Source organism: Ovis aries, chromosome 1 (genome assembly GCF_016772045.2).
Source record: "Ovis aries strain OAR_USU_Benz2616 breed Rambouillet chromosome 1, ARS-UI_Ramb_v3.0, whole genome shotgun sequence".
Taxonomy (NCBI): Eukaryota; Metazoa; Chordata; class Mammalia; order Artiodactyla; family Bovidae; genus Ovis; species Ovis aries.
The window spans coordinates 127,396,570-127,419,320 of record NC_056054.1 but is presented as its reverse complement, the minus strand read 5'-3'; the positions used below and the strand labels follow the sequence as shown (position 1 = coordinate 127,419,320).

Sequence of the window (22,751 nt, the reverse complement as noted above, 5' to 3'; positions counted from 1 at the left end):
TTACCAAAAGCAGCTGCCAGATTTTGTTATGTGAGTGGTTTTCTTGGCAGAAATACAGCAGATTTCAGAGAATCGGTGCTCTCAGTTCAGGTGCTCAGTCTTTGCGACCCCATGGACCGCAGCACTCCAGGCTTCCCTGTCCATCACCAATTCCCAGAGCTTGCTCAAATTCATGTCCATCGAGTCAGTGATGCCATCCAACCATCTCATCCTCTGTCGTCCCCTTCTCCTCCTGCCTTCAATCTTTCCCAGCATCAGGGTCTCTTCCAGTGAGTCAGTTAGGCAGTTTAACAGCTTGTTTCCCTAAAAGATACCCTTAAATTTTTAAAGAATGTATTTGAATTGATATCTTTGGCAATATGGAATTTTAAGCAGTATGTATAACATTGTTCCCAAACAAGAAACCTCACTATATTTTTCTTCCCTGACTATCTCCTAGTTTTGTCAAAGTAATCTAAGATTTTGGTTAAATAGATTTTTCTCTTTATCAAATTCCATTTCTATTTGAGGAATCTTTAAAAAGTTGCAATAAGACTCACAGCTAAGTTATCAGCAGTTTAGACTTGAACTGAGTTTCACTTTTTTTAATTTTGTTTATTGTCTGTTTAAACATCCTTTAGGTTTATGTTTTTTCCAAAGTATTACATGTTTTTGATTTAAAGCAGTCTCATCTATCGCACACCTAGTTTGGCTTCAGAGATATTATTCGTCTTTACCCGTTTCTGCTATTTAATGTTCTTTGGTGGTTACCTCTGTCTCTCTAGTTTGTTTATGCCCTCATTATATTTATGAACCTAAGATGTTATCTGTTTGCAGATAACAGTATTTAAGGCAGTATCTTTTGACTCAGTATAAGTCATAAAGAAATACTGCTTTTCCTTTGGGTTCTGTCTGATTCCATCTCTCACCCTGTCCCCTTTATTTGTCAACGTTAATAACATTTCATTTAATAACCATGATTAAGTTTCCCATTATTTGTTCTGAAAAATGAAAACCAGTTAGCAGTGTTCATGTTATTTTACCTGTGTCAATATTGAACACTGGAAAGCTAAGTAACATGCTATTACATTTCTCTCCTTACAGTTTCAAGGTCACCTGATGCCACTCAAAAACGTTTATTTTTTATTGAAATATAGTTGATTTACAATGTTGTGTTAGTTTCAGGTGTGTAGCAAAGTGATTCAGATACACACACACACATATTCAGATTAGTTTTTTAAATAGATTATTTGAGAATATTGAATACAGTACCCTGTGCTATATAGTACATCCTGGTTGGTTTTCTGTGTAGTAATGTGTATATGTTAATCCCAAACTCCTAATTTATCCCTCTTCCTGCCCTTCCTTTCCCCTTTCATAAGCATAAGTTTGTTTTATATGTCTATGGGTCTATTCCTATTTTATATGTAAATTTATGTGTATCTTTATTGTAAGATTCCACATATAAGTGATAGATAGCATATGATATTTGTCTGGCTTACTTAGTATGATACTATTTAGGTTCATACTTGTTGTTGCAAATGGTATTATTTCATTCTTTTTTTAAGGCTGAGTAATATTCCATTGTGTGTGTGTATATATACACGCACACCCCCCACATCTCTATCTGTTTATCTATTGATGGATATTTAGGTTGCTTCAGTGTCTTGGTTATTGAAAGTAGTGCTGCAGTGAACGTTGGGGTGCATATATCTCTTTAAATTATGGTTTTCTCTAGGAAAAAGATTGTCGGATTGTATGGTAGCTCTGTTTTTAGTTTTTAAAGGAACCTCCATACTGTTCTCCACAGTGACTATATGAATTTGCATTCCCACCAACACTGAAGGAGGGTTCCTTTTTCTCCACACTCTCTTCAGCATTTATTAGTTGTAGATTTTTTTGATGATGGCCCTTCTGACTAGTGTCAAACCTATTATAGTTTTGATCTGCATTTCTCTTAATTGTTTGTGATGTTGAGCATCTTTTCATGTGCCTCTTGGCCATCTGTATGTCTGCTTTGGAGAAATGTTAGGTCTTCTGCCCATTTTTTTGATTGGGTTGTTTGTGTTTTTGATATTAAGCTGTATGAACTATTTGTGTTTTGGAGACTAATCCCTTGTTGGTTGCATCATTTGCAGTATTTTTTCCCATTCGTACATTGCCTTTTCGTTTGTTTAATGTTTCCTTTGCAGTGCAAAAGCTTTTAACTTTCACTAGGTCTTATTTGTCTTTTGTTGTTTTATTTCCGTTACTCTGGGAGATGAATTTAAAAAGATATGCTCTAATTTTTGTCCAAGAGTGTTCTGCTTGTGTTTTCCTCAGAGTTTTATAGTATCCATTCTTAAATTTAGGTCTTTAATCCATTTTGCATTTATTTTTGTGTCTGGTGTTAGAGAATGTTCTAAGTTAATTTTACATTGAGCTGTTCAGTTTCCCTAGCACCACCTACTGAAGAGACTTTCTTCTCTTTTGTCTGTGTTGTCATAGATTAATTGACCACAGGTGCATGGTTAATTTCTGTGTTTTCTCTCCTGTTCTATTGTTCCATATTTCTGTTTTTGTGCCTGTACTGTACTGCATTGAATACTGTAGCTTTGTAGTATAGTCTGAAGTCCGGGAGCCTGACTGCTCCAGCTCTGTTTTTCTTTTTCAAGGTTTCTTTGGCTATTCAGGATCTTTTATGTTTACAAAAACATTTCTAACATCAAATTCAAATAATCACTAACAATTACGGAACATGGGTATGTGTCAGGCGCTACTAAGGGCGTTCAGTTCAGTTCAGTTACTCAGTCATGTCCAACTCTTTGCAACCCCATGAATTGCAGCATGCCAGGCCTCCCTGTCCATCACCAACTCCCGGAGTTCACTCAAACTCACGTCCATTGCGTCAGTGATGCTATCCAGCCATCTCATCCTCTATCGTCCCCTTCTCCTCCTGCCCCCAATCCCTCCCAGCATCAGTCTTTTCCAGTGAGTCAACTCTTCGCGTGAGATGGCCGAAGTACTGGAGTTTCAGCTTTAGCATCAGTCCTTCCAAAGAACACCCAGGACTGATCTCATTTAGAATGGACTGATTGGATCTCCTTGCAGTCCAAGGGACTCTCAAGAGTCTTCTCCAACACCACAGTTCAAAAGCATCAATTCTTTGGCGCTCAGCTTTCTTCACAGTCCAACTCTCACATCCATACATGACCACTGGAAAAACCATAGCCTTGACTAGACGGACCTTTGTTGGCAGAGTAATGTCTCTGCTTTTGAATATGCTATCTAGGTTGGTCATAACTTTCTTTCCAAGGAGTAAGCATCTTTTAATTTCATGGTTGCAGTCACCATCTGCAGTGATTTTGGAGCTCCAAAAAATAAAGTCTGACACTGTTTCCACTGTTTCCCATCTATTTCCCATTAAGTAATGGGACCAGATGCCATAATCTTCGTTTTCTGAATGTTGAGCTTTAAGCCAACTTTTTCACTCTCCTCTTTCACTTTCATCAAGAGGCTTTCTAGTTCCTCTTCACTTTCTGCCATAAGGGTGGTGTCATCTGCATATCTGAGGTTATTGATATTTCTCCCAGCAATCTTGATTCCAGCTTGTGTTTCATCCAGCCCAGCGTTTCTCATGATGTACTCTGCATATAAGTTAAGGTATATTATTTCATTTGATCCTCCCAGCAGAGTCAGACAGGAAGGACTAAGCAACTGAACAACAACAACGTGAAGTACTATTCTTGTCCCTTTTCCCCCTCCCTCCAAAAAAAGGAATTGTTAGAGGTACGTAATTTGCCCACTGGCAGGGTTGTCCTCCAGTTATAAAATACCGTTCCGTGCTGTCCACCTCTGATCTCTAGAGCAGACAGCGACCATATTTGCAAGGTTCTGAGAGAGTTAGTCTTAGGTGTGCCCTCTGATGATTAATCTCTGTCCTTCTTTATCTCTAGTCCCTGATTGTGTAGTCTTATAGATATCTGGGGCCAATACTTTGAAAGTGGTGTAGGAACGAAGGTACCCTTGGAAGAGGCTGAGTGAGTTTGGGAATTTTACTCTTCAGGGGGAACTGTTGGAAGTTTTCACTGTGCTTTTTCTTTTCACTTACCCTTTGAGTATCTTGCAGGAGTCCTGCATCGTAACTACTGCACCTCTCTTTTTGCCCATCAGTTGCCTATCTTAGAAAACCCATAGTTAATGTCATATTTCGTAATGAAATATTGAACACTTTCTTTACAGGGGAATAAGGCAAGGATGCCCTTTCTCACCACTCTCACTACTGAATCATTGCAGTAAGGGGGGAAAAGTGTAAAGATGGAAAGAAGTACAACTATCTCTATATGCAGATGACATGAATGTGTACATAGAAAATACTAAGGAATCTACAAAGAAACAGATCTAATAAGTGAAGTAAGGTTGTGGAGAATTCAAGGTTAATATTTAAAAACATCAATTTTATGTCTATATTATCGAAGAGAACCAGAAAGTGAAGTTTAACAAACAAGTCTGTTTATAGTAACTATACAAAAAAACCAAAATACCTAAGAAGTTTAACAAAAGATGTACAAGATCTCTTTCCTAAGAAACTTCAGAATAATGCTGAGAGAATTAAGGAAGCCCTAAGTAAATGGGGAGATATGCCGTGTTCATGCCTCAGAAGACTCAGTTTGTTAGATGGCAGTTCTCCCAAAATTGTTGTTTAGATTCACTGCCATGTTGATCAAAATTCTGCTGGCCCTTTCAACTCGAGAAGAAGACAGTCCAGTTAAAAATGGATAGAATAATTGGACAGACATTTCACAGAAGATATACAGATGGCTCACAAGTGTATATAGAGATGCTCAACAGTATTAGCCACCAGGAAACGCAAACTAAAACCACAGCACTGTTGTTAAATTGTCCATTCGTGTTTGACTCTTTGCAGCCTCATGGACTGGAGGCTTCCCTGTCCTTCACCATCTCCTGCTGTATCACTGTATATTTGTTAGGATAGCTAAGATTAAAAAGACTGACATTCCCAAGATTGGTGAGAATGTGGAGCACCTGGAGTTCCCACACACTGCTGGTAGCAAGAGGAGGATACAATTACATTGGAAAAGTATTTAGCAGTTTCTAAGAAGCTAAACAGAAACTCACCATATCACTCAGCTTCTCCACTTCTAGGTATTTAGTTACCCAAGAGAAATAAAGTATATGTCTGTGAAGGTGTTCCCTGAAGCTTTATTTGAGCAACCCCGAAACTGGAAACAGTACATCTTTATTACAGGCTTCCCAGGTGGCGCTAGTGGTAAAGAACTTGTTGGCCAGTGCAGGTAGATGTATGAGTTCGATCCCTGGGTCGGGAAGATGCCCTGGAGGAGAGTACGACAACCCACTCCAGTATTCTTGCCTGGAGAGTCCCATGGACAGAGGAGCCTGGTGGGCTACTGTCCGTGGGGTGGCAAAGAGTCGGCCATGACTGAAGTGACTTAGCACACGAGCATGCATCTTTATTAAAATAAATAGTGCATCCACAGTTAAATGGGTAAACATATGGTGATATGTACATATAATGGAATACTGTTCAGCAGTAAAGAACCCAAACATGGAATGTACACATCCTGATTGTCATTAAACCGAGTGAAAGAAACCCAAGGCCAAAGTATGTTCTGTTTACATAAATAGAATGTGTTATTCTGTTGACACAAAAATCATGGAAAATGCACACCGATCGACAGTGACATAAAAGCAAATCATTGGTTACCTGGGACCAGGGAAGGAGAGACCTCAAAGAGGCATATGGAATTTTGAGAAGTGGTGGAAATTTATCCTGATTGTGGTGGTGGTTTCATCCAAACATACAAGTATCAAAACTCCCTGAATTCTGTATTTTAAATTTAAAACTCATTGAGTTCATTCAATGTAAATCCTGCCTCTTAGTTGGTAAATAAAATAGTGAGCGACAAGTGCATGATAGACAATATATAATTCAGTAAATAGGCCATATTGGTATGAGCCAATTCTAGTTGCTAGGTCTTGTTTTCAAAATGTAGTCATACTCCATTGAGATATAACAGTCCCATTAAGAATCGAATAGCTGCCACATATGTTACACGAATCAGAGGCTTCGCTGTTTCTTACATTCGTTGTAGTAAGAGGATATAACTAGTAAGAAGAATCTGTTACTCTTCTTTTGGTTCTGGAACTTGGATTTCCTATGTTCTTTCTTCCTTTGTTGTCCTTGACTCTCTCAGGCATGTCTGACTCTTTGTGACCCCAAGGACTGCAGCATGCCAGGCTTCTCTGTCCTTCACTGTCTCCCAGAGTTTCCTCAAATTCATGACTTTGAGTCGGTGGTGCTATTTAAGGGTCTCATCCTTTGCTGCCCCCTTCTCCTATATTCCCCTTCCAATTAATTGAACATTATGGTTAAATGAGAATTGACCAGAAAGTAGTTTTTATTTGAAGTCTTACTGCAGATACCTTTAGGAACTGCCCACATTCCTGTGTAAGTTGATTATAGTGATCATTGTCATATCTTTCACTCCAAGGTATCATTTTCATTTCAAACATTTCCAGGCTATCTTCTTCTTAAATGTGTGGACTGTCTTTTTTGTGTGTGTTTTCACGGCACCAGTCTGCTATATGGCACAGGTAGGCACTTGTAGAGAGAGCATTTGTCACCCTTAAGTGAAAGATGAAGGATGTTTGGATGATGGTCCTTCTCTCTTATATGAGTCCTTGGAGTTAGGTTACTTCCCATGCCCTTCTACATTGAGAATTAAAAAACAACCAAGTTGTGAAACTTTTCACTGAAGTGAATAAAAGTCCAGCTCTTTTGTGCACAGGGAACTTCAACTTCATTCTGAATTTCTGTTCTGAAGCATTATAGATCTGGTTCCATGATGGAATATTCACCTCAGGATTTTAAAAGTTTGTATATTTTTTTCTTTAGATAAATTACCTTAAAGTTATAAAAATGTGGGAAAGCCACAGGAACTTTTTTCATTAAAAAAAAAAAGACTTGGAAAGCAAAATATCAAGAGGTGATTTAAAATTTAAATTGTGTACTGAGCAGAGAGCAGAAGTTATTTCCAAATTGAGATGCAGGAAGCTTTAAAATGCCTGTTCATCCTTTATCAGCATTACAGAATGAATCAGCAGTTTGCTCAGGTCAGTGAACCTTTGTTTCGAATTATAACAATGATTTCTATTTCTAAGAACATAGAACATGCTGCTGCTAACATGCTGCTGCTAAGTCACTTCAGTCGTGTCCAACTCTGTGTGACCCATAGACGGCAGCCCACCAGGCTCCCCCGTCCCTGGGATCCTTCAGGCAAGAACACTGGAGTGGGTTGCCATTTCCTTCTCCAATACATGAAAGTGAAAAGTGAAAGTGAAGTCGCTCAGTCGTGTCTGAGTCTTAGTGACCCCATGGACTGCAGCCCACCAGGCTCCTCCGTCCATGGGATTTTCCAGGCAAGAGTACTGGAGTGGGGTGCCGTTGCCTTCTCGTAGGAATCTAAATTTGGAGTTAATAAATTCACAGAATTTTAGGCCCGGAAGACTGTGGGGATGTTATAGCTTACTGTTTATGTTTGAAAAATGTCAGAAGGTGACTGAGTGTGCCATTCTTAGCTAAGTTAGTTATTCCTTAGTTAATGTTACTTGGTAAAAATAGATTACTGACCACCTAGATGGTTTTCAGAATGAGGAAAGTTGAATTTGAATTTCAGAATAACTTTGTGTAGGGCTCCACACTAGTGAGGCCAGGGTCGGGTGATTGTATTTCTGACTCTGGAAAAGCTATCCAAGGACTTTTCTCTGAGTACTTGGCTCAGCGGCATTGTTCCTCTGTGTGTTGGAGTGGCTGACTATGCTGTGTCTGGAAGATGAAGTTAGACGATCTGCGTTTTGGGTTTATACTAAAAATGCTGTCATTCATTCAGAAGCAGGTACCTGCATTGGGCCCTCTGTTACAAGCTTGAGCTGTGACAGAGAACAAGTCAGGCAAAGTGTTGACATTGAAGCTGAGACCTAACAGGTGAGGAGTTGGCCAGCTGAAGAGTAGCAGTCCAGGGGCTGGGGACAGCATGTGCAGAGGTCCTGCAGCTGGAAGGAGCTTGGTGCCTGTGGAGCGGGAAGGAGGATGGTCAGGCTGGAGAACAGCGAGAGAGGGAGACGAAGGCTTTGAGGCAAGGCTGGGTTAACGGACAACCTGGCCGCGCAGGTCTGGAGGACATGCTAAGGGTTTAGAATTGAGCATAAGGAATTTGGAAGACATTGTGTGGTTTTTAGCAAGGGAGCTATAACTTTGATGGAGGGAAATAAATTGGAGGGGATTCAAGGGACTGAGGCTTTTGTTATTTTTATTATTATCATTGTTAATAGCTGCTAATATTTAAAATTTGTTGGCTTTGGGCCAGACACTGTGCTCAGTCCTTTACCCTCATCGTCTTCATGTAAACCTCACAACCTAGTGAGGTGCTGCTGTTAACCTTGTTTGAAACCAAGACGCAACCCAGCAAGGCCAAGCAGGTTGCCAGGGCCACATAGCCAGTAAGGGACAGAGCTGAGATTTGAACCCAGGTGCTGTATGATTCTAGACCCTGTTCTGTTAGCCAGTGGTCTTATGTTTTCAGCATGTGAGGTCATGGTCCATTGTTGGTTCTTAAAATTTGAGTGGATCACAACTGGATTTTTTTTTTAATAGAGTAGAAATTGGACTATGTTGCACTAGTAAGGATAAAATATTGCTGTGTGAACGTCTGTGTCACTTTTTATTTCACATAATTATAGTTGTACATGTGTGAGCTTGTGAGGCCTTGCAAGAGGATACACAGCATTTGTCTAGGCAAGAGCCAGTGTGGCTTGGACTGGAGTTGTGGCAGGACAGATGGACACAGGTGGGTCTTAGCTGCAAGGGACAGAGGCACCAGGGCTTGGGAGGAGACTGGACCCCAGGGCCGAGCATGGGACGTCTCAGGGTTCTGGGAGGAGTCAGGTCAGTCCACTTAAGAGGAGACCTGACCCTTTTAAGAGGGATCGTCCCAGGTGGCTGTTTGACTCCCTGATTTTCTAGCTTCTCTCAGTTGCAGCTGTTGGAACTTGGTGTTGGCATACGGCCCAAAGCTGTAAGCTGGCCATGAATTTATGAGGTAGCCTGTCAGCCAGAACTGCCTGAACAAGGGGACTGAGCCAAAAATAAACTCTCTTGAGGCGAGTAGTGAACAGACTAGTCGGAGCAACATTAATGGTTGGATTACATGTGGGCTGATAGCAGCTCTGTGGGGCCTGGGCCTTGCTTGTTTTAGGCAAAAATCCCTCTCTGTTTATTATGTGTTCTTCAGTACAGCTTTTTTTTTTTTTTTTAATTGAGGTAAAATTGGTATATAAACATTATATAGCAATAATGTTACTCAGTGGCATCTGATTCTTTGTGACCCATGCCCTGCAGCCCGCCAGGTTCATGGGATTCTCCAGGCAAGAATACTGAAGTGAGTTGCCATTTTCTTCTCCAGAGGATCTTCCTGACCAAGGGATCAAACCCGGGTCTCCTGCGTTGCAGGCTGATTGTTTGCCCTCTGAGCTATCAGGGAAGCCCGTTCCCCTCTAGTAACCAGCAGTCATTGCAGGCTGATTCTTTACCCTCTGAGCTATCACAGAAGCCCGTTCCCCTCTAGTAACCAGCAGTCTAGTCTCTGTGTATATGGATTTTATTTTGTTTTGTTTGTTTTCTTTAGACTCCATATATGAGTGAGGATCACACAGCAGTTATCTTTCTCCATCTGACTTATTTCACTTAACGTTATACTGTCAAAATGGCAGGATTTCATTTTTTTATGGCTGAGTAGTGTAAATGTACATCACATCTTTATCTGTTCATCCATTGATGGGCATTTATGTTATTTTCATATCTTGGCTATGATAGATAATGCTTCATTGAACATGAGGGTGTGTATGTTTTATAGTTGGTGTTTTCATATTCTTTGGATTAATACCCTGAAGTGGAATGGTTGGACTATACAGTAGTTTTGTTCTTCATTTTTTTGAGGAATTTCCCCAGTTTTCCATGGTGGCCTCACAGAATATGAGGGTAGGATTTATGTAATTTTATATCATCATCAGGGCAGATGATAGGACAGAATAAGAAGGCTGGGGACTTGTCCAGGAACACTGCAAGGTACACGGTCACTGTTGAATCCGGCTTGGCTGGGGAGGTGGACAATCTTGCATAAAGTGGAAGGCAGTGGTCCCTGCAATAGCACACACCAGATACACAGTTTCATTGAATGATAGCTCCTCCCCACTACTCTTAACAAAAGTTCCGTATGTTGATAGCTGAAATACCAAGACCAATTGCGAAAGGGAACTTACTACCCTTTCAATGTGGGCACAACCCGAAAATCAAGTTAGTCCTTGGACGTGGTTTTTGAGTTGCCATGATTTCATGCGGTGTGCTGAATCAGTAAATAAATGATAGATTGTGATCCTTGACCTTGGGAAAAGTTTAACCACATAGTGAGAGATTTTATTTTCATTGACTGTTTCTGAGGAACTTAATATTTCAGCTATAATGAGCACCTGAAAAATGAACACATAGGTAGAGTGGAACTCGGATGCATGTCTTGTGTGGTTACTGAGACACTGTGTCTTTGAGGTGGATTCACCTGACTGGGGCTTTCCAGGTGGCGCTAGTGGTAAAGAACCCGCCTGCCAATGCAGAAGAGGTAAGAGATGCTGGTTCGATCCCTGGGTTGGGAAGATCGCCTGGAGGAAGAAATGGCAACCCACTCCAGTATTCTTGCTTGGAGAATCCCATGGACAGAGGAGCCTAGCGGGGTACAGTCCATAGGATCACAGAGACTGGGACACAACTTTGGGCCTGTTCTGTCTGGATTTAGTAGTTTTTACTTCTCCTTTCATTTTTGTTTGGCCTATAGCAACTGTGAAAACAGTAATGTTTATTCAGTCATGTAACATTTGAGGACCTTCGTGTTTTGGGACATGAGTAAGGTTTAGAAGAAAAACAGGGATCACCCTGTGAGGAGCTTGTGGTCCCTGGGTCAGGAAGATCCCTTGGTGCAGGAAATCGCGGCCCACTCCAGTATTCTTGCCTGGAAAGTTGCATGGACAGAATAGCCTGGTGGGCTCCATTCCATGGGTCAGACAGTCGGACACAGTGTAGCAACTAAACTGTCCTTTTTTGGGGGGTGGCTGGGTCAGTTCAGTTGCTCAGTCCTGTCTGACTTTTTGCAACCCAATGGACTATAGCCCACTAGTCTCCTCTGTCCATGGAATTCTCCAGGCAGGAATACTGGAGTGGGTTGCCATTGCCTTCTCCAGGGGATCTTCTGACCCAGAGATTGAACCCAGGTCTCCTGCATTGTAGGCAGATTCTTTACCGACTGAGCCACCAGGAAAGCCCATAGTTGTTCATATGTATGTTGGGTATATATACGATCAAAAATGTTTGGAGGCTACTGTGTATTAGTATGGGCCTCCCAGGTGGCACTAGTGGTAAAGAACTTGCCTGCCAACGTAGGAGACATAAGAGACGCGGGTTCAATCCCTGGGTTGGGAAGATCCCCTGGAAAAGGGCATGGCAACCCACTCCAGTATTCTTGCCTGAAGAATCCCATGGACAGAGAAGTCTGGTGAGTTACAGTCCGTAGGGTCGCAAGGAGATGGACATGACTGAAGCAGCAGCACGCATGCACATATGTTAGTATATGGTTTTAAAAACATATGTTTTTGATAATCTTCTCTTCTGTTTTAGCATTTTGAGAAAACCGAGAGTTCCTCTGTGTGGTAAACCATGTTGTTAACGATGGAGTACTCCTGTTTGTTACCTACATTTTATAGTGTTAAGTAAGACTTGTTATGTAAAAAGATTCATTGCTAGGATCTGGCCTGGCAGACCTGAGTCTTTAGATCAAGGAAATCCTCCTCTTCTTGGTGTTGGAGGAGCTTTGGCTTTTGTAGAACGTGCCCCTTGTTCTGGACCACACCCTCCTGCCTGCTGTCAAGTGTTGGGAAGTGGGGGACACAGAGAATGTGGAGTGCTGTGTGCCTGTTCCACCATTTAGCCCAGTCCAGAGTGTGACCTCCGGTGACCTACACGCACCCATTAACGTCTTAAAGCAACGGATTGGGATGCTACCCAGAAACTTTTCAGCCTTACCAGTTTGCTCATTGGAGGCTTTTTCTTTGTACAAAATTTCTCATTTCAAAGCCATAAAATCCTTGCTTCAAAAGGTCTTCCCCTCTTCACCCCCAAGAATATGTTTCCTATTATTATAAAAATTGCTTATCAAAAACCTCTATTAAATGAAGTGAATAAATGCTTCCAGGCTGTCAGGAGCCTTTTTTCTTTTAAAAGGTTTCTTTTTATTATGTGTAACTTAGGCAAACCCCACTCCAGTACTCTTGCCTGGAAAATCCCATGGACGGAAGAGCCTGGTAGGCTGCAGTCCATGGGGTCGCTAAGAGTCGGACACGACTGAGCAACTTCCTTTTCACTTTTCACTTTCATGCATTGGAGAAGGAAATGGCAGCCCACTCCAGTGTTCTTGCCTGGAGAATCCCAGGGACGGGGGAGCCTGGTGGGCTGCCGTCTGTAGGGTCACACAGAGTCGGACACGACTGAAGTGACTTGGCAGCAGCAACATAGGCAAAATTGTCAGTACATTTTTAAAGTATTTCACGTGTTCTGATTTTCTCCACTGCCAAATCACCGTGTTTCTCCAAAGTCATAAATCTTTGAGATGAGATAGCCCTTTAAAATTTTTTTTGCTGAATCTACAGTTATCATGTCTGTCAGCCTACAATTCTTTTAGTTGGGCCTCTTTAATCTCCAGTGGAATATGGACACACTTTAAAATTGTCCACCTGTAATCTTTGGGATCCAATTTCCTCAAGCAGTTTACTTTAGGAGTGTGTTTAGGGTCAGGAGATGGATCTGCCGAGTTCTGAATTTGAACACCCTCAAAAAATGTATTAAGTTCAAATCACATTCATTCCTAGGCTATCCTGCCCTAGAGCAGTACAGATCATTGGGGTATGCCAGTACCTTTTTAAAACCAGACAGCCGGGTTCTCAAGATAAAATTTCTAAAAAAAAGGAAGCCATCTTTGTTTCATGCCAGCATTAAAATTAGAGTACTAAATCAATACAGCTGATAATTTAAAGGCTTAAGCTAGGAGGGGAAAGCATCAGCTCTGTAGTTCTGGACGCCATGGGTATAGTCATTGGTGCACACCCATCACTTGACCCTGAGTCTGGTTTAGGTAGAAGCTTTTGTTTTCATTTGGGTTTTAGTGATGAGTATTTTAATCTGATGGGGGGCTTCCCAAGTGGCTCAGTGGTAAAGAACCCACCCGCCAATGTAAGAGAGGTGGGTTTGATCCCCGGGTGGGGAAGATCCGCCCGGAGAAGGAAGTGGCAACCCACTCCAATATTCTTGCCGGGAAAATCCGCATGGACCGAGGAGTCTGGAGGGCCAGTCTATGAGGTCGCAGAGAGTCGGACTGACTGAGCGACTAAACAGCAGCCACGTGTTGATGGGTACCTGCCGGGGCTGTCGGGACAGATTTCCTTCCTAGCCGTTCCGTGAGTGACCGCAGCCTGTGTCTCGGCAGGGTTGACAACCGTCAGAAGCATGCTCTCTCGGATCCTCCCGACGCCGCCCCGGACGCAGAATGTGGCTGGGTGAGAACGCGGTGTTCGCCTACGAGTCGTCGGTGCACGGCGCGCACGTGCTGCGCTGCCTGGACGAGCAGCGGCGGAAGGACGAGCTGTGCGACGTGACGGTGCTGGTGGAGGGCCGGCCCTTCCGCGCGCACCGCGCCGTGCTGGCCGCCTGCAGCGCCTACTTCCACGCCCGGCTCGCCGGCGTGGCCGGCGCAGAGCCACGCATCACGCTGCCCGGAGAGGTGGGAGAGCTCGCCCCGCGTTCATGCAACCAACTGTCTCCCCTGGTTGATCCCGTTAGGGCAAAACCCCGCCTTGCCGGTCATCCTTGCCCGTGCTTCTGCAGCCTCACATTTAACTTGCTTCAGCATTTTTTGTGTCAACTGGTTCACTTTATTATTTTGGCCGCACCTCAAGGCAGGCGGAATCGTAGTTCCCCCACCAGGGATCAAACCCCTGTGTCTGGCAGTGGAAGTGTGAAATCTTACTTAACCTCTGGACTGCCAGAGAAGTCTCTGATAACTTTGGATGTTAGTTAATATATGTTGGGCCGTTGAATAACTTGACCCTCTGTTATGTTTTAATGAAATGCCTCACCAGTGGATACGGGCATTCGGAGAGGTCGCACACCTGGGCGGGACTCCCCCTTTGGACCTTTTCCTGTGATGGACAGGGATTAGGGTCCTCCCAAGCCTGCATTTGACTATGACCGACCTGCCTTCATGGACAGGACTGAAAGGGAGTTACTGGGGACAGCCTTCCTATGCCGCTCAGTTTTATTGTTTTAACTATGAGTCCAAGTTGCCAGATCTCTTCGTTTTTAAAGCCAGATGTTTTAGAATTTGGAGAAAACCTAAAAGATTATGCATTCCAGCCTCCTCATTTTGTCTACAAGTGGCTGTTAGGTACTCCAGAAGGGTTCTCTCCCTTTTTTCTTTCTTGAGATTGAGACAATGTGTGGGTAGAAGAAAGGTGATTTTGTGTCATATTTATAGAGCCTTGTACTTACACACCTTTCCCCCCAAGCCTATTGTGGAGCTCGTGCACCTAGACACTTAGGTTCTTGTTACCATCCTGCCACTAAGAGAAGACTCTTAGGGAGGGAGTGCTGGGTACACTGACTGTTTTAACTGTTTGGTTTCATTAGTGATGACAGCTAGAAGAGTGCTGAGCCTTGTGGCATTGGGACACATTTTGTTCACCGTTAAGTTGTATCTGACAATTTGTGACCTCAGGGACTGCAGCAGGCCAGGCTTCCAGGCCCTTCACTGTCTCCCAGAGTTTGCTTAAACTCAAATGTCCATTGAGTTGGTGATGCCATCCAACCATCTCATCCTCTGTCATCCCCTTCTCCTCCTGCCCTCAATCTTTGCCAGCATCAGGGTCTTTTCAACTGAGTCAGCTTTTCACATCAGGTGGCCAAAGTATTGGAGCTTCAGTCCTTCCAGTGAATATTCAGGACTGATTTCCTTTATGATTGACTGGTTTGATCTCCTTGCAGTCCAGGGGACTCTCAAGAGTCTTCTCCAGCACACATTAGAAGTTGTTGAAAGGAATTTGGACAAAGTATATAGAACCTGTCTATGTACAACAGGTTTGTGTGGGCTGTTCTGTGATGACAGTGAGTCTACAGTTTAGCTTATTGCTGGCCATGCAGACATACATCCATGAAATGGTAGCTGCAGGTGGTCAGTTCTGTGGCAGAAGTTGGAACAAATAATATAATACTAAGGCAGTGGCAAGAAGGGCCGGCTATTGGTCACCCGTTGTTCTTTAACAAGTAGCAACACATGTCCTAATGGAGATATCCTCTTTATGATCTGTAGTTTCAAATTACTTGAAAAGACTTTCCAAGCAGAAAATAATTTGATTCATGTATATGGAAGGAAAGATACCTGCATGCACGTGTGTATATATACATTCATTCATTCTAATTTGAATATGAGATACAAATTTTCAGATATTTGAAGTGTCTCATCATAATGACAGATTGAAAAGATCATTGTGGAGCTGTCTTTAAAGCCTCTTGATTATTTTATTTAAAAATTCTCAATTAAAACATTTATTGAGATCATTGTAAATTCACATGCAGCTGTTAAGGCAGAGAGCCCCTTTGCTGCACTCGGCTCAGTTTCTTCCAATGGTGGTGGTTTTGCAAAATTGTATGTCACAACCAGGATTTTGATAGTAGTACAATTCACCCATCTTAGGCTTTCCTGGTTTTACTTGTACTAAATTGCGTATGCTGTAAAATTCTATACAGTTTCGTTTCCTGGGTGGGTCCATGTGTCCACTGCCATAGTAAGGAAACTGAACAGTTTCAGCACCTACCCGAGAATCCCTTGTGTTGCCCTTTTATAATCCCACTCACTTCCTTTCTAGTTTCCATCCATACTCCCTCACCCCCTCCCTCCATTCCTAATCCCTGGCAACCACTAATCTGTCCTCCTTTCTTAAAGTTTTGTCATCTGAAAAATGTCACATAAATGGAGTCATACAGTAGGTGACCTTTTGGGATTGGCCTTTTTCCTCTTACTGTAATTTCTCTGAGATTTATCCAAGTCTTAGGCATCCGCAGTGTATTCTTTTCTAATGCTGAGCATTCCTTACTGTGGGTATACTGGTTTTTATTTAGCTGTACACCTATTGAAGGAAATCAGGCTGATTCCAATTTTGGGCTGTTACAGATAACACTGCAGTGAGCGCTTGTGCAAGATGAGTTTTCATTTTTCTGGCATAAAAGAATAGGAGTGCAGTTGCTGGGACATATGGTGGTTGCATGTTTATAAGAAACTGCCAAACTGGTTTGCAGAGCAGCTGCACCATTTTACGTTCCTACCAGCAGTGTGTGAGTTTTCCTGTTTCTCCACATCTTCACCAGTATTTGGTATTGCTGTTTTTATTTTACTTTATTTTTTTAGCCATTTAAAAGCTAATTAAGTATGCCCAGTTTAGCAGATGTTTAAGAGAATCACAGAAAAATTATATCTTGATCACTCTGATTGGAATTCAGTGTTCTAAAATTAATTTTTGTATTTTGAGCCTAGAATGAAGCTTTCCATGCCCTCAGTAGGTGTCATCTCCCCCTCTCTCTGCAGAGGCAGGTTCAGTGTAAATGTACAATTTTGAGCTTAAAGGTTTTATTAGCTAGGGTCCTTGAATCTTTGCTGAGACTGTACTAGGCACAAGTTTTAGGTCTTCACGTAGATCACTTTGTAAATCTGAATCTTTAAAAATTTTATTAGAAACTCGAAGATAACTGATAGTTAGCCATTGACTGTCCACATGGTTAGGAGTACTTTCATTGCTTTAGCTATTTTGTTCTCCGGCCTTGAATATTCCACGGTAGTAGTTTATCACGGCTGAGGAGTTGTTTGGAATATGGTAACCACGTGGACCTAGGATGGCAACAGACCCCAGCACTTGAAACAGTGTGTTGAACGTTTATCCGTGTTGCTTTATTCCATAGATGCCTTCTTTCCATTAATGTGGAAAGTTGTGGTAATGTTTATATCTTTATCTCATATGAGTAAATCATACTCCATGGATCACCATGAGTGGATATCTATAAAGTGGAGAGTGTGGTCCCAGTGAACAGGATGTGAGAAGCAAGCTTTTCTAGATTCCCTTAGCTTTACATTTCTGAGAAGATTTTTTTCTCGCCAAATTAAAATCCCTGTTTTATAAGTATCACAAAGAGGTTTTCATCTTGCCACCCTGCTGCTTCTCTCGTCCTTATCTGCTAGACAGGTTTTCATATGATGTGTTTGTTTTTGTTTTGTATATTAACAGGTGACAGTTAAAGGATTTGAACCTTTAATTCAGTTTGCCTACACTGCTAAACTGATACTCAGTAAGGACAATGTGGATGAGGTGTACAAGTGTGTGGAATTTTTAGGCGTACCTGATATTGAGGAATCCTGCTTTCAGTTTCTCAAATACAAGTTTCTGGACTCCACTGCAGACCAGCAGGAATGCCCCAGAAAAAAATGCTTCTCCTCACCTTGCCAGAAACCAGATTTTAAGTTTTCACTTTTGGACCAGAAGGATTTAGAAATTGATGAGGTGGAGGAATTTCTGGACAGCAAAAATGTCCAAACCCCTCACTGTAAACTGCGTAGGTATCAAGGCAGTGCAAAAGTGACTCCTCCTCTGCAGGACAGTGCCAGCCAAACATGTGAATCCATGTGCTTAGAAAAGGACGCTCCCCTGGCTCTGCCGTCTTTATGCCCCAAATACCGAAAATTCCAGAAAGCGTTTGGAACCGACAGAGTCCGAACTGTGGAGTCCAGCGTCAAAGACATTCAGGCTGCTTCTGTTCAGCCACATGAGCCGTCGGAAAGTGAGTGTCTAGGAGGAATCCAGGACTGTGCAGACTTGCAGGTGATTTTAAAATGTGAAGAAAGAAAGTCAGTGATGGAACATGAAGAAGCCAAGAAGAAAGATCCCGCTTCCCAGGGCTCATCCGGAAAAACAGAAACGACTCCCTGCCCCCCCAGTTCTGCAGACTCCCACGGGCTCTACTCTCTGTCTCTCTTACACACGTACGACCAGTATGGTGACTTGAATTTTGCTGGCATGCAAAACACGACAGTGTTAACAGAAAAGCCTTCATCGGGTTCCAGTGTGCGAGAGGAGAAGGCTTTCAGTGAGAGTCCGGATGTGAAATCAGACTCCGGCCCCAGGAAGGAGAGTGGCCTTGCCGCGAGTGATCTGAGCAGCGTGGAGCGAGAGGTGGCGGAACACCTCGCGAAGGGCTTCTGGAGTGACATCTGCAGCGCGGACTCTCCCTGCCAAATGCAGTTGTCACCTGCCGTGGCCAAAGACGGCCCAGAGCAGAACTACCCCCAGAAGCGGTCTGAGTGTCCCTGGTTAGGTATCAGGATCAGCGAGAGCCCGGAACCGGGCCAGAGGACTTTCACGACCTTGAGTTCTGTCAATTGCCCTTTTATAAGCACTCTGAGTCCTGAGGGCTGTTCCAGCAGCCTGGAAATTGGAACCGATGACTACGTTTCAGAGCCCCAGCAGGAGCCTTGTCCCTACGCTTGTGTGATCAGCTTGGGAGATGACTCGGAGACAGATACCGAAGGGGACAGTGAGCCCTGTTCAGCCAGAGAACAAGAGTGTGAGGTGAGTGGAAAAGGAGTGTGTGCTCAAGTCATTGTTTGACCACCGTTAACTGGACTGACTGTGTCTGCTCCTGTTGGGAATGTGATCTGGCTCAGGGAGGGAGGAGGAAACCCATACTCAGTTAATTATACCACCGTATGATACATACCAGGAGGGGGTGATGAAGTTGGAAGGACTGCTGTGTTCCTTTATTTCAAGTGGATGTATTTGTTCTGTTAACCGGGGAGTGGATTCCCGCATTGGCTATGTAACTGTTTAAATCAAGTGCCAGGTCCCAAGAGGAAAAAGAATAATGATTCTCTAGTCATTTGATGATTAACTCCTGGTTAAATACAGCATATATTCAGTCTTATTCACTGCCACAAAGACGTCTAGACGTGGGACTTAGTCACTTAGCAATGACTTAGCGATGACCAGTTGCAGGAATGTGGCTTCTGGTCCAAAGTTTTCTTTATACTAGTTTCTCATAGCTATAAATTTTTTTCTTATTTTTCCTTAGTCATTTCATCTATTAATTTAAAGAATGTCTTAATAATTTATAATGAACTACATGTAACCAGTATGTTATTAATCACACTAATCTTGATCTGTGTACTTTGTGTATAAATGTTTGTATTTGATAGATGTTTTTTTGTAAAACTTGACTATATAGTTCCAGTAATAATAAAGGCTTGTTAATTCTTTATCATCACAAACAATGAAGAGGTTTTTTCCCCCCTTGGCTTTGGAAGGAGGTCTTTCATTATTTAATTTAAGAAGTAATATGTAAGCATGAAATTATATATATCGATTTTTGTATGACATTTGTATATGCAGTGCTTGAAACTATGACAAAGTGTTTAAATGAAACATGTAAGAAATTTTAGAATATTTTATGTAACTAATTTCTGTAAGCTTGAAAGACTAAGTAGGTAGCCAGAGAAACTTAACAAATGTTTCATTTCTTTTTGATAATTAAACTTTCCCATAGTACTGTTTTTTAAAGATTATCTTATTATTATTATTTGAAATTTAAATATGTTGAAAATGACTGTAAAATATTTATAAGGTTTTTCTAACCATTTCTGCATTGGCAAGTAAAATGAATTATGTGAAACTGCCATTTTTCTGACAGAAAAATAAATTTTAAGAAATGCCTTAGAAATTATTGGTGGTGGTATACACAATATTAAGTCAGTGCTACACAGTAATAGAAGTCAAAGAACAAAACAGAATTTTTTTGGTTTGAGTAAGAATACATTTAAAACACTTTAGAAAATGCCTTAAAGATCTCTATGGGGTATTGACATGACCTAGTAAAATAATTTAAATTCTGTTTTCTCACCGTAAGTACATTAATATTTGTGTTTATGATGTTTGATTTGCAAAAAAAATCTGCTTCTCAATTTCTCTTCTAAACCCTCTCAAAAATAGAACAGAAATAATGAAGGAAAAAAAAAGAGAAATGTATAGAGATTGGGAATAGAGGGTTTTTTTTTTTTTTAAGTCTAAATAAAGTTCCCTGGAAAACATAGATGTATATTTTCCACTTCCTAGATTTAAGTAAAACCAGAAAATGCAGCAATAATTGCTAATGTTTATTTCACCTTCTAGGTAAAATTGCCATTTAATGCACAACGAATAATTTCACTCTCTCGAAATGATTTTCAATCTTTGTTGAAAATGCACAAACTGACTCCAGAACAACTGGATTGCATCCATGATATTCGGAGAAGAAGTAAAAACAGAATTGCTGCACAGCGCTGTCGCAAGAGGAAACTTGACTGTATACAGAATCTTGAATCAGAAATTGAGAAGCTGGTGAGTCTAGAAGTTTCTTTTTACTCTAATTCCAACAGTTCATTCTGTCTTTTTTATAGGAAATAGCTGTTTCAATTCCTAAGTCAGATGTAATGTTCAGTTATTTTAAAATTTGCCAATTAATATTAAGAAATAAATTATGTGACATTTTCAGAAAGATAAGCAGATAAAAAACAATGAGGATTTTCATAATTTTACCTAAGCAAGTGTTTTATGTATATAGTATGATACTGTCATATGTAAGTTGAACTATTTCTGTGTGTCTTTGTAAAAAATGATTTATAGAGTAAAGATAATTTCACTATCTAATTCTGGTGGTTGAGTAAAAATGAAAGAAATGATAAAACACTTTAATCTCTTTGTGTTGTGCTTGGTGTCTGTAAATGCTAATGTTTCAGTTGTTGGTTTTAATGAACCAGTAACTTGTTTTGGTTGATAGCAAAGTGAACCAGCCAACTTGAATCTTTCATCTAAGGGAAAAATTCATGTGCTAATATAAATAGAAAATTGTGATACCTAATGAGATCCTCAGGGATAAGAATGCCTACTTTGTTACATCTTATTTTTTATTCCAGCATCAAAACAGAAATTAACTAAAAAATGGATTAATTTTCACCAGTGTTTCTTTGTACAGTAGTGGTTGGTACTAATAGAAGGAAGTGTTGTGAGGAAAGATAACTGACAGTGCAAGCTAAAACCGTGGTTAGAGACGACAGTAGGGACAGTGTCCAGATGCAGTAAAAACGTTCATTGGATGTTCTGTTTTCTGTGTGTGCACGGTGTCGCTCAGTTGTGTCTGACTCCTTTTGACGCCCTAGAATGCAGCACACCAGGTTCCTCTCTCCATGGCATGCTCTAGGCAAGAATACCGGAGTGGGTTGCCATGCCTTGCTCCAGGGGATCTTCCCCACCTAGAAGTCGAACCCACATCTGCAGCTCCTGCATTGCAGGTAGATTCTTTACTGTCTGAGCCACCAGGGAAGCCCGGGTAACTCTGGGCAGGCTATGTAATACCTTTGTCCCTCAGTTTTCTCCTCTGTAAGATGGGATAATACCAGTTATTACTTTACAGAAATGAGTATTCATTTATGAAGATTATTGTTGTTTAGTCTCTAAGTCGTGTCCAACTCTTTTGTGACCCCTATGGACTATATGTAGCCTGCCAGGCTTCTCTGTCCATAGGATTTCCTAGGCAAAAATGCTGGAAGTGAAGTGTCTCAGTTGTGTCCGACTCTTTGCAACCCCATGGACTGTGCCAGGCTCCATCTGTGGGATTTTCCAGGCAAGAATACTGGAGTGGGTTGCATTTCCTTCTCCAGTTTATGAAGATTAAATGAGCTAATACATCTAAGTCTTTAGAAAAATGCCTGGCACATAGTACTCAATAAATACTACTTTCTTCTTCTTATTGCTGTACTATTATTCATCAATTTTCAATTTTCTCTCCCTTGATTGTTCCTTTCCTAATGTCTCTGCCTATGCTGTAGACTCTGGGTTCGGACCTCACTGTTCATATTGCCTCTCTCATTATAGAAAGATTCCTTTCATGTTGTCGGTGGAATAACTCTTGGTTAATTTTCAATAGAAGGGAATATTTGGTTTTCCCATGGTTCTTAGGAAATTTTTGTAGTTGCTTCTAAGAGTAATAGCCTAATAGACTGTGGATGGATCAGCACGTGAAAAAATATTTTGATTATAAAATGAATAATGATTTGAAAATAGTATTTTTAAGGTGGGTCAGTGAGATAAAAACCATGTGTGAAGCATGCTTCAGTTCAGTTCAGTCTCTCAGTCATGTCTGGCTCTTTGTCCGATTCATGGACTGCAGCACTCCAGGCCTCCCTGTCCATCACCAACTCCTGGAGCTTGCTCCAACTCAGTGTCCATTGACTCAGTGATGCCATCCAGCCATCTCATCCTCTGTCGTCCCCTTCTCCCACCTTTAGTCTTTCCCCAGCATCAGGGTCTTTTCCAATGAGTAAACTCTTCACATCAGGTAGCCAGAGTATTAGAGCTTCAGCTTCAGTATCAGTCCTTCCAGTGAATATTCAGGGTTGATTTCCTTTAGGATTGACTGGTTTAATCTCCTTGCAGTTCAAGGAACTCTCAAGAGTCTTCTCCAACACCACAGCTCAAAAGCATCAATTCTTTGGCACTCAGCTTTCTTTATCGTCCAACTCTCACATCCA

At 41.6% G+C, this 22,751-nt stretch overlaps 1 protein-coding gene across 4 annotated transcripts in view; it reads left to right on the top strand.

The window, feature by feature from the left end:
• BACH1 (BTB domain and CNC homolog 1) overlaps positions 1–22,751 on the top strand; it is a 46,329-nt gene that overhangs the window by 13,408 nt on the left and 10,170 nt on the right. For all 4 annotated transcript variants that reach the window (XM_042229809.2, XM_060403830.1, XM_027978489.3 and 1 more), the window contains exons 2-4: positions 13,581–13,874; positions 17,425–18,762; positions 20,356–20,562. In XM_042229809.2, coding sequence (XP_042085743.1) covers positions 13,641–13,874; positions 17,425–18,762; positions 20,356–20,562 — 1,779 coding nt within the window. In that variant the 5' untranslated portion in view covers positions 13,581–13,640. The remainder of the gene's footprint in view (positions 1–13,580; positions 13,875–17,424; positions 18,763–20,355; positions 20,563–22,751) is intronic.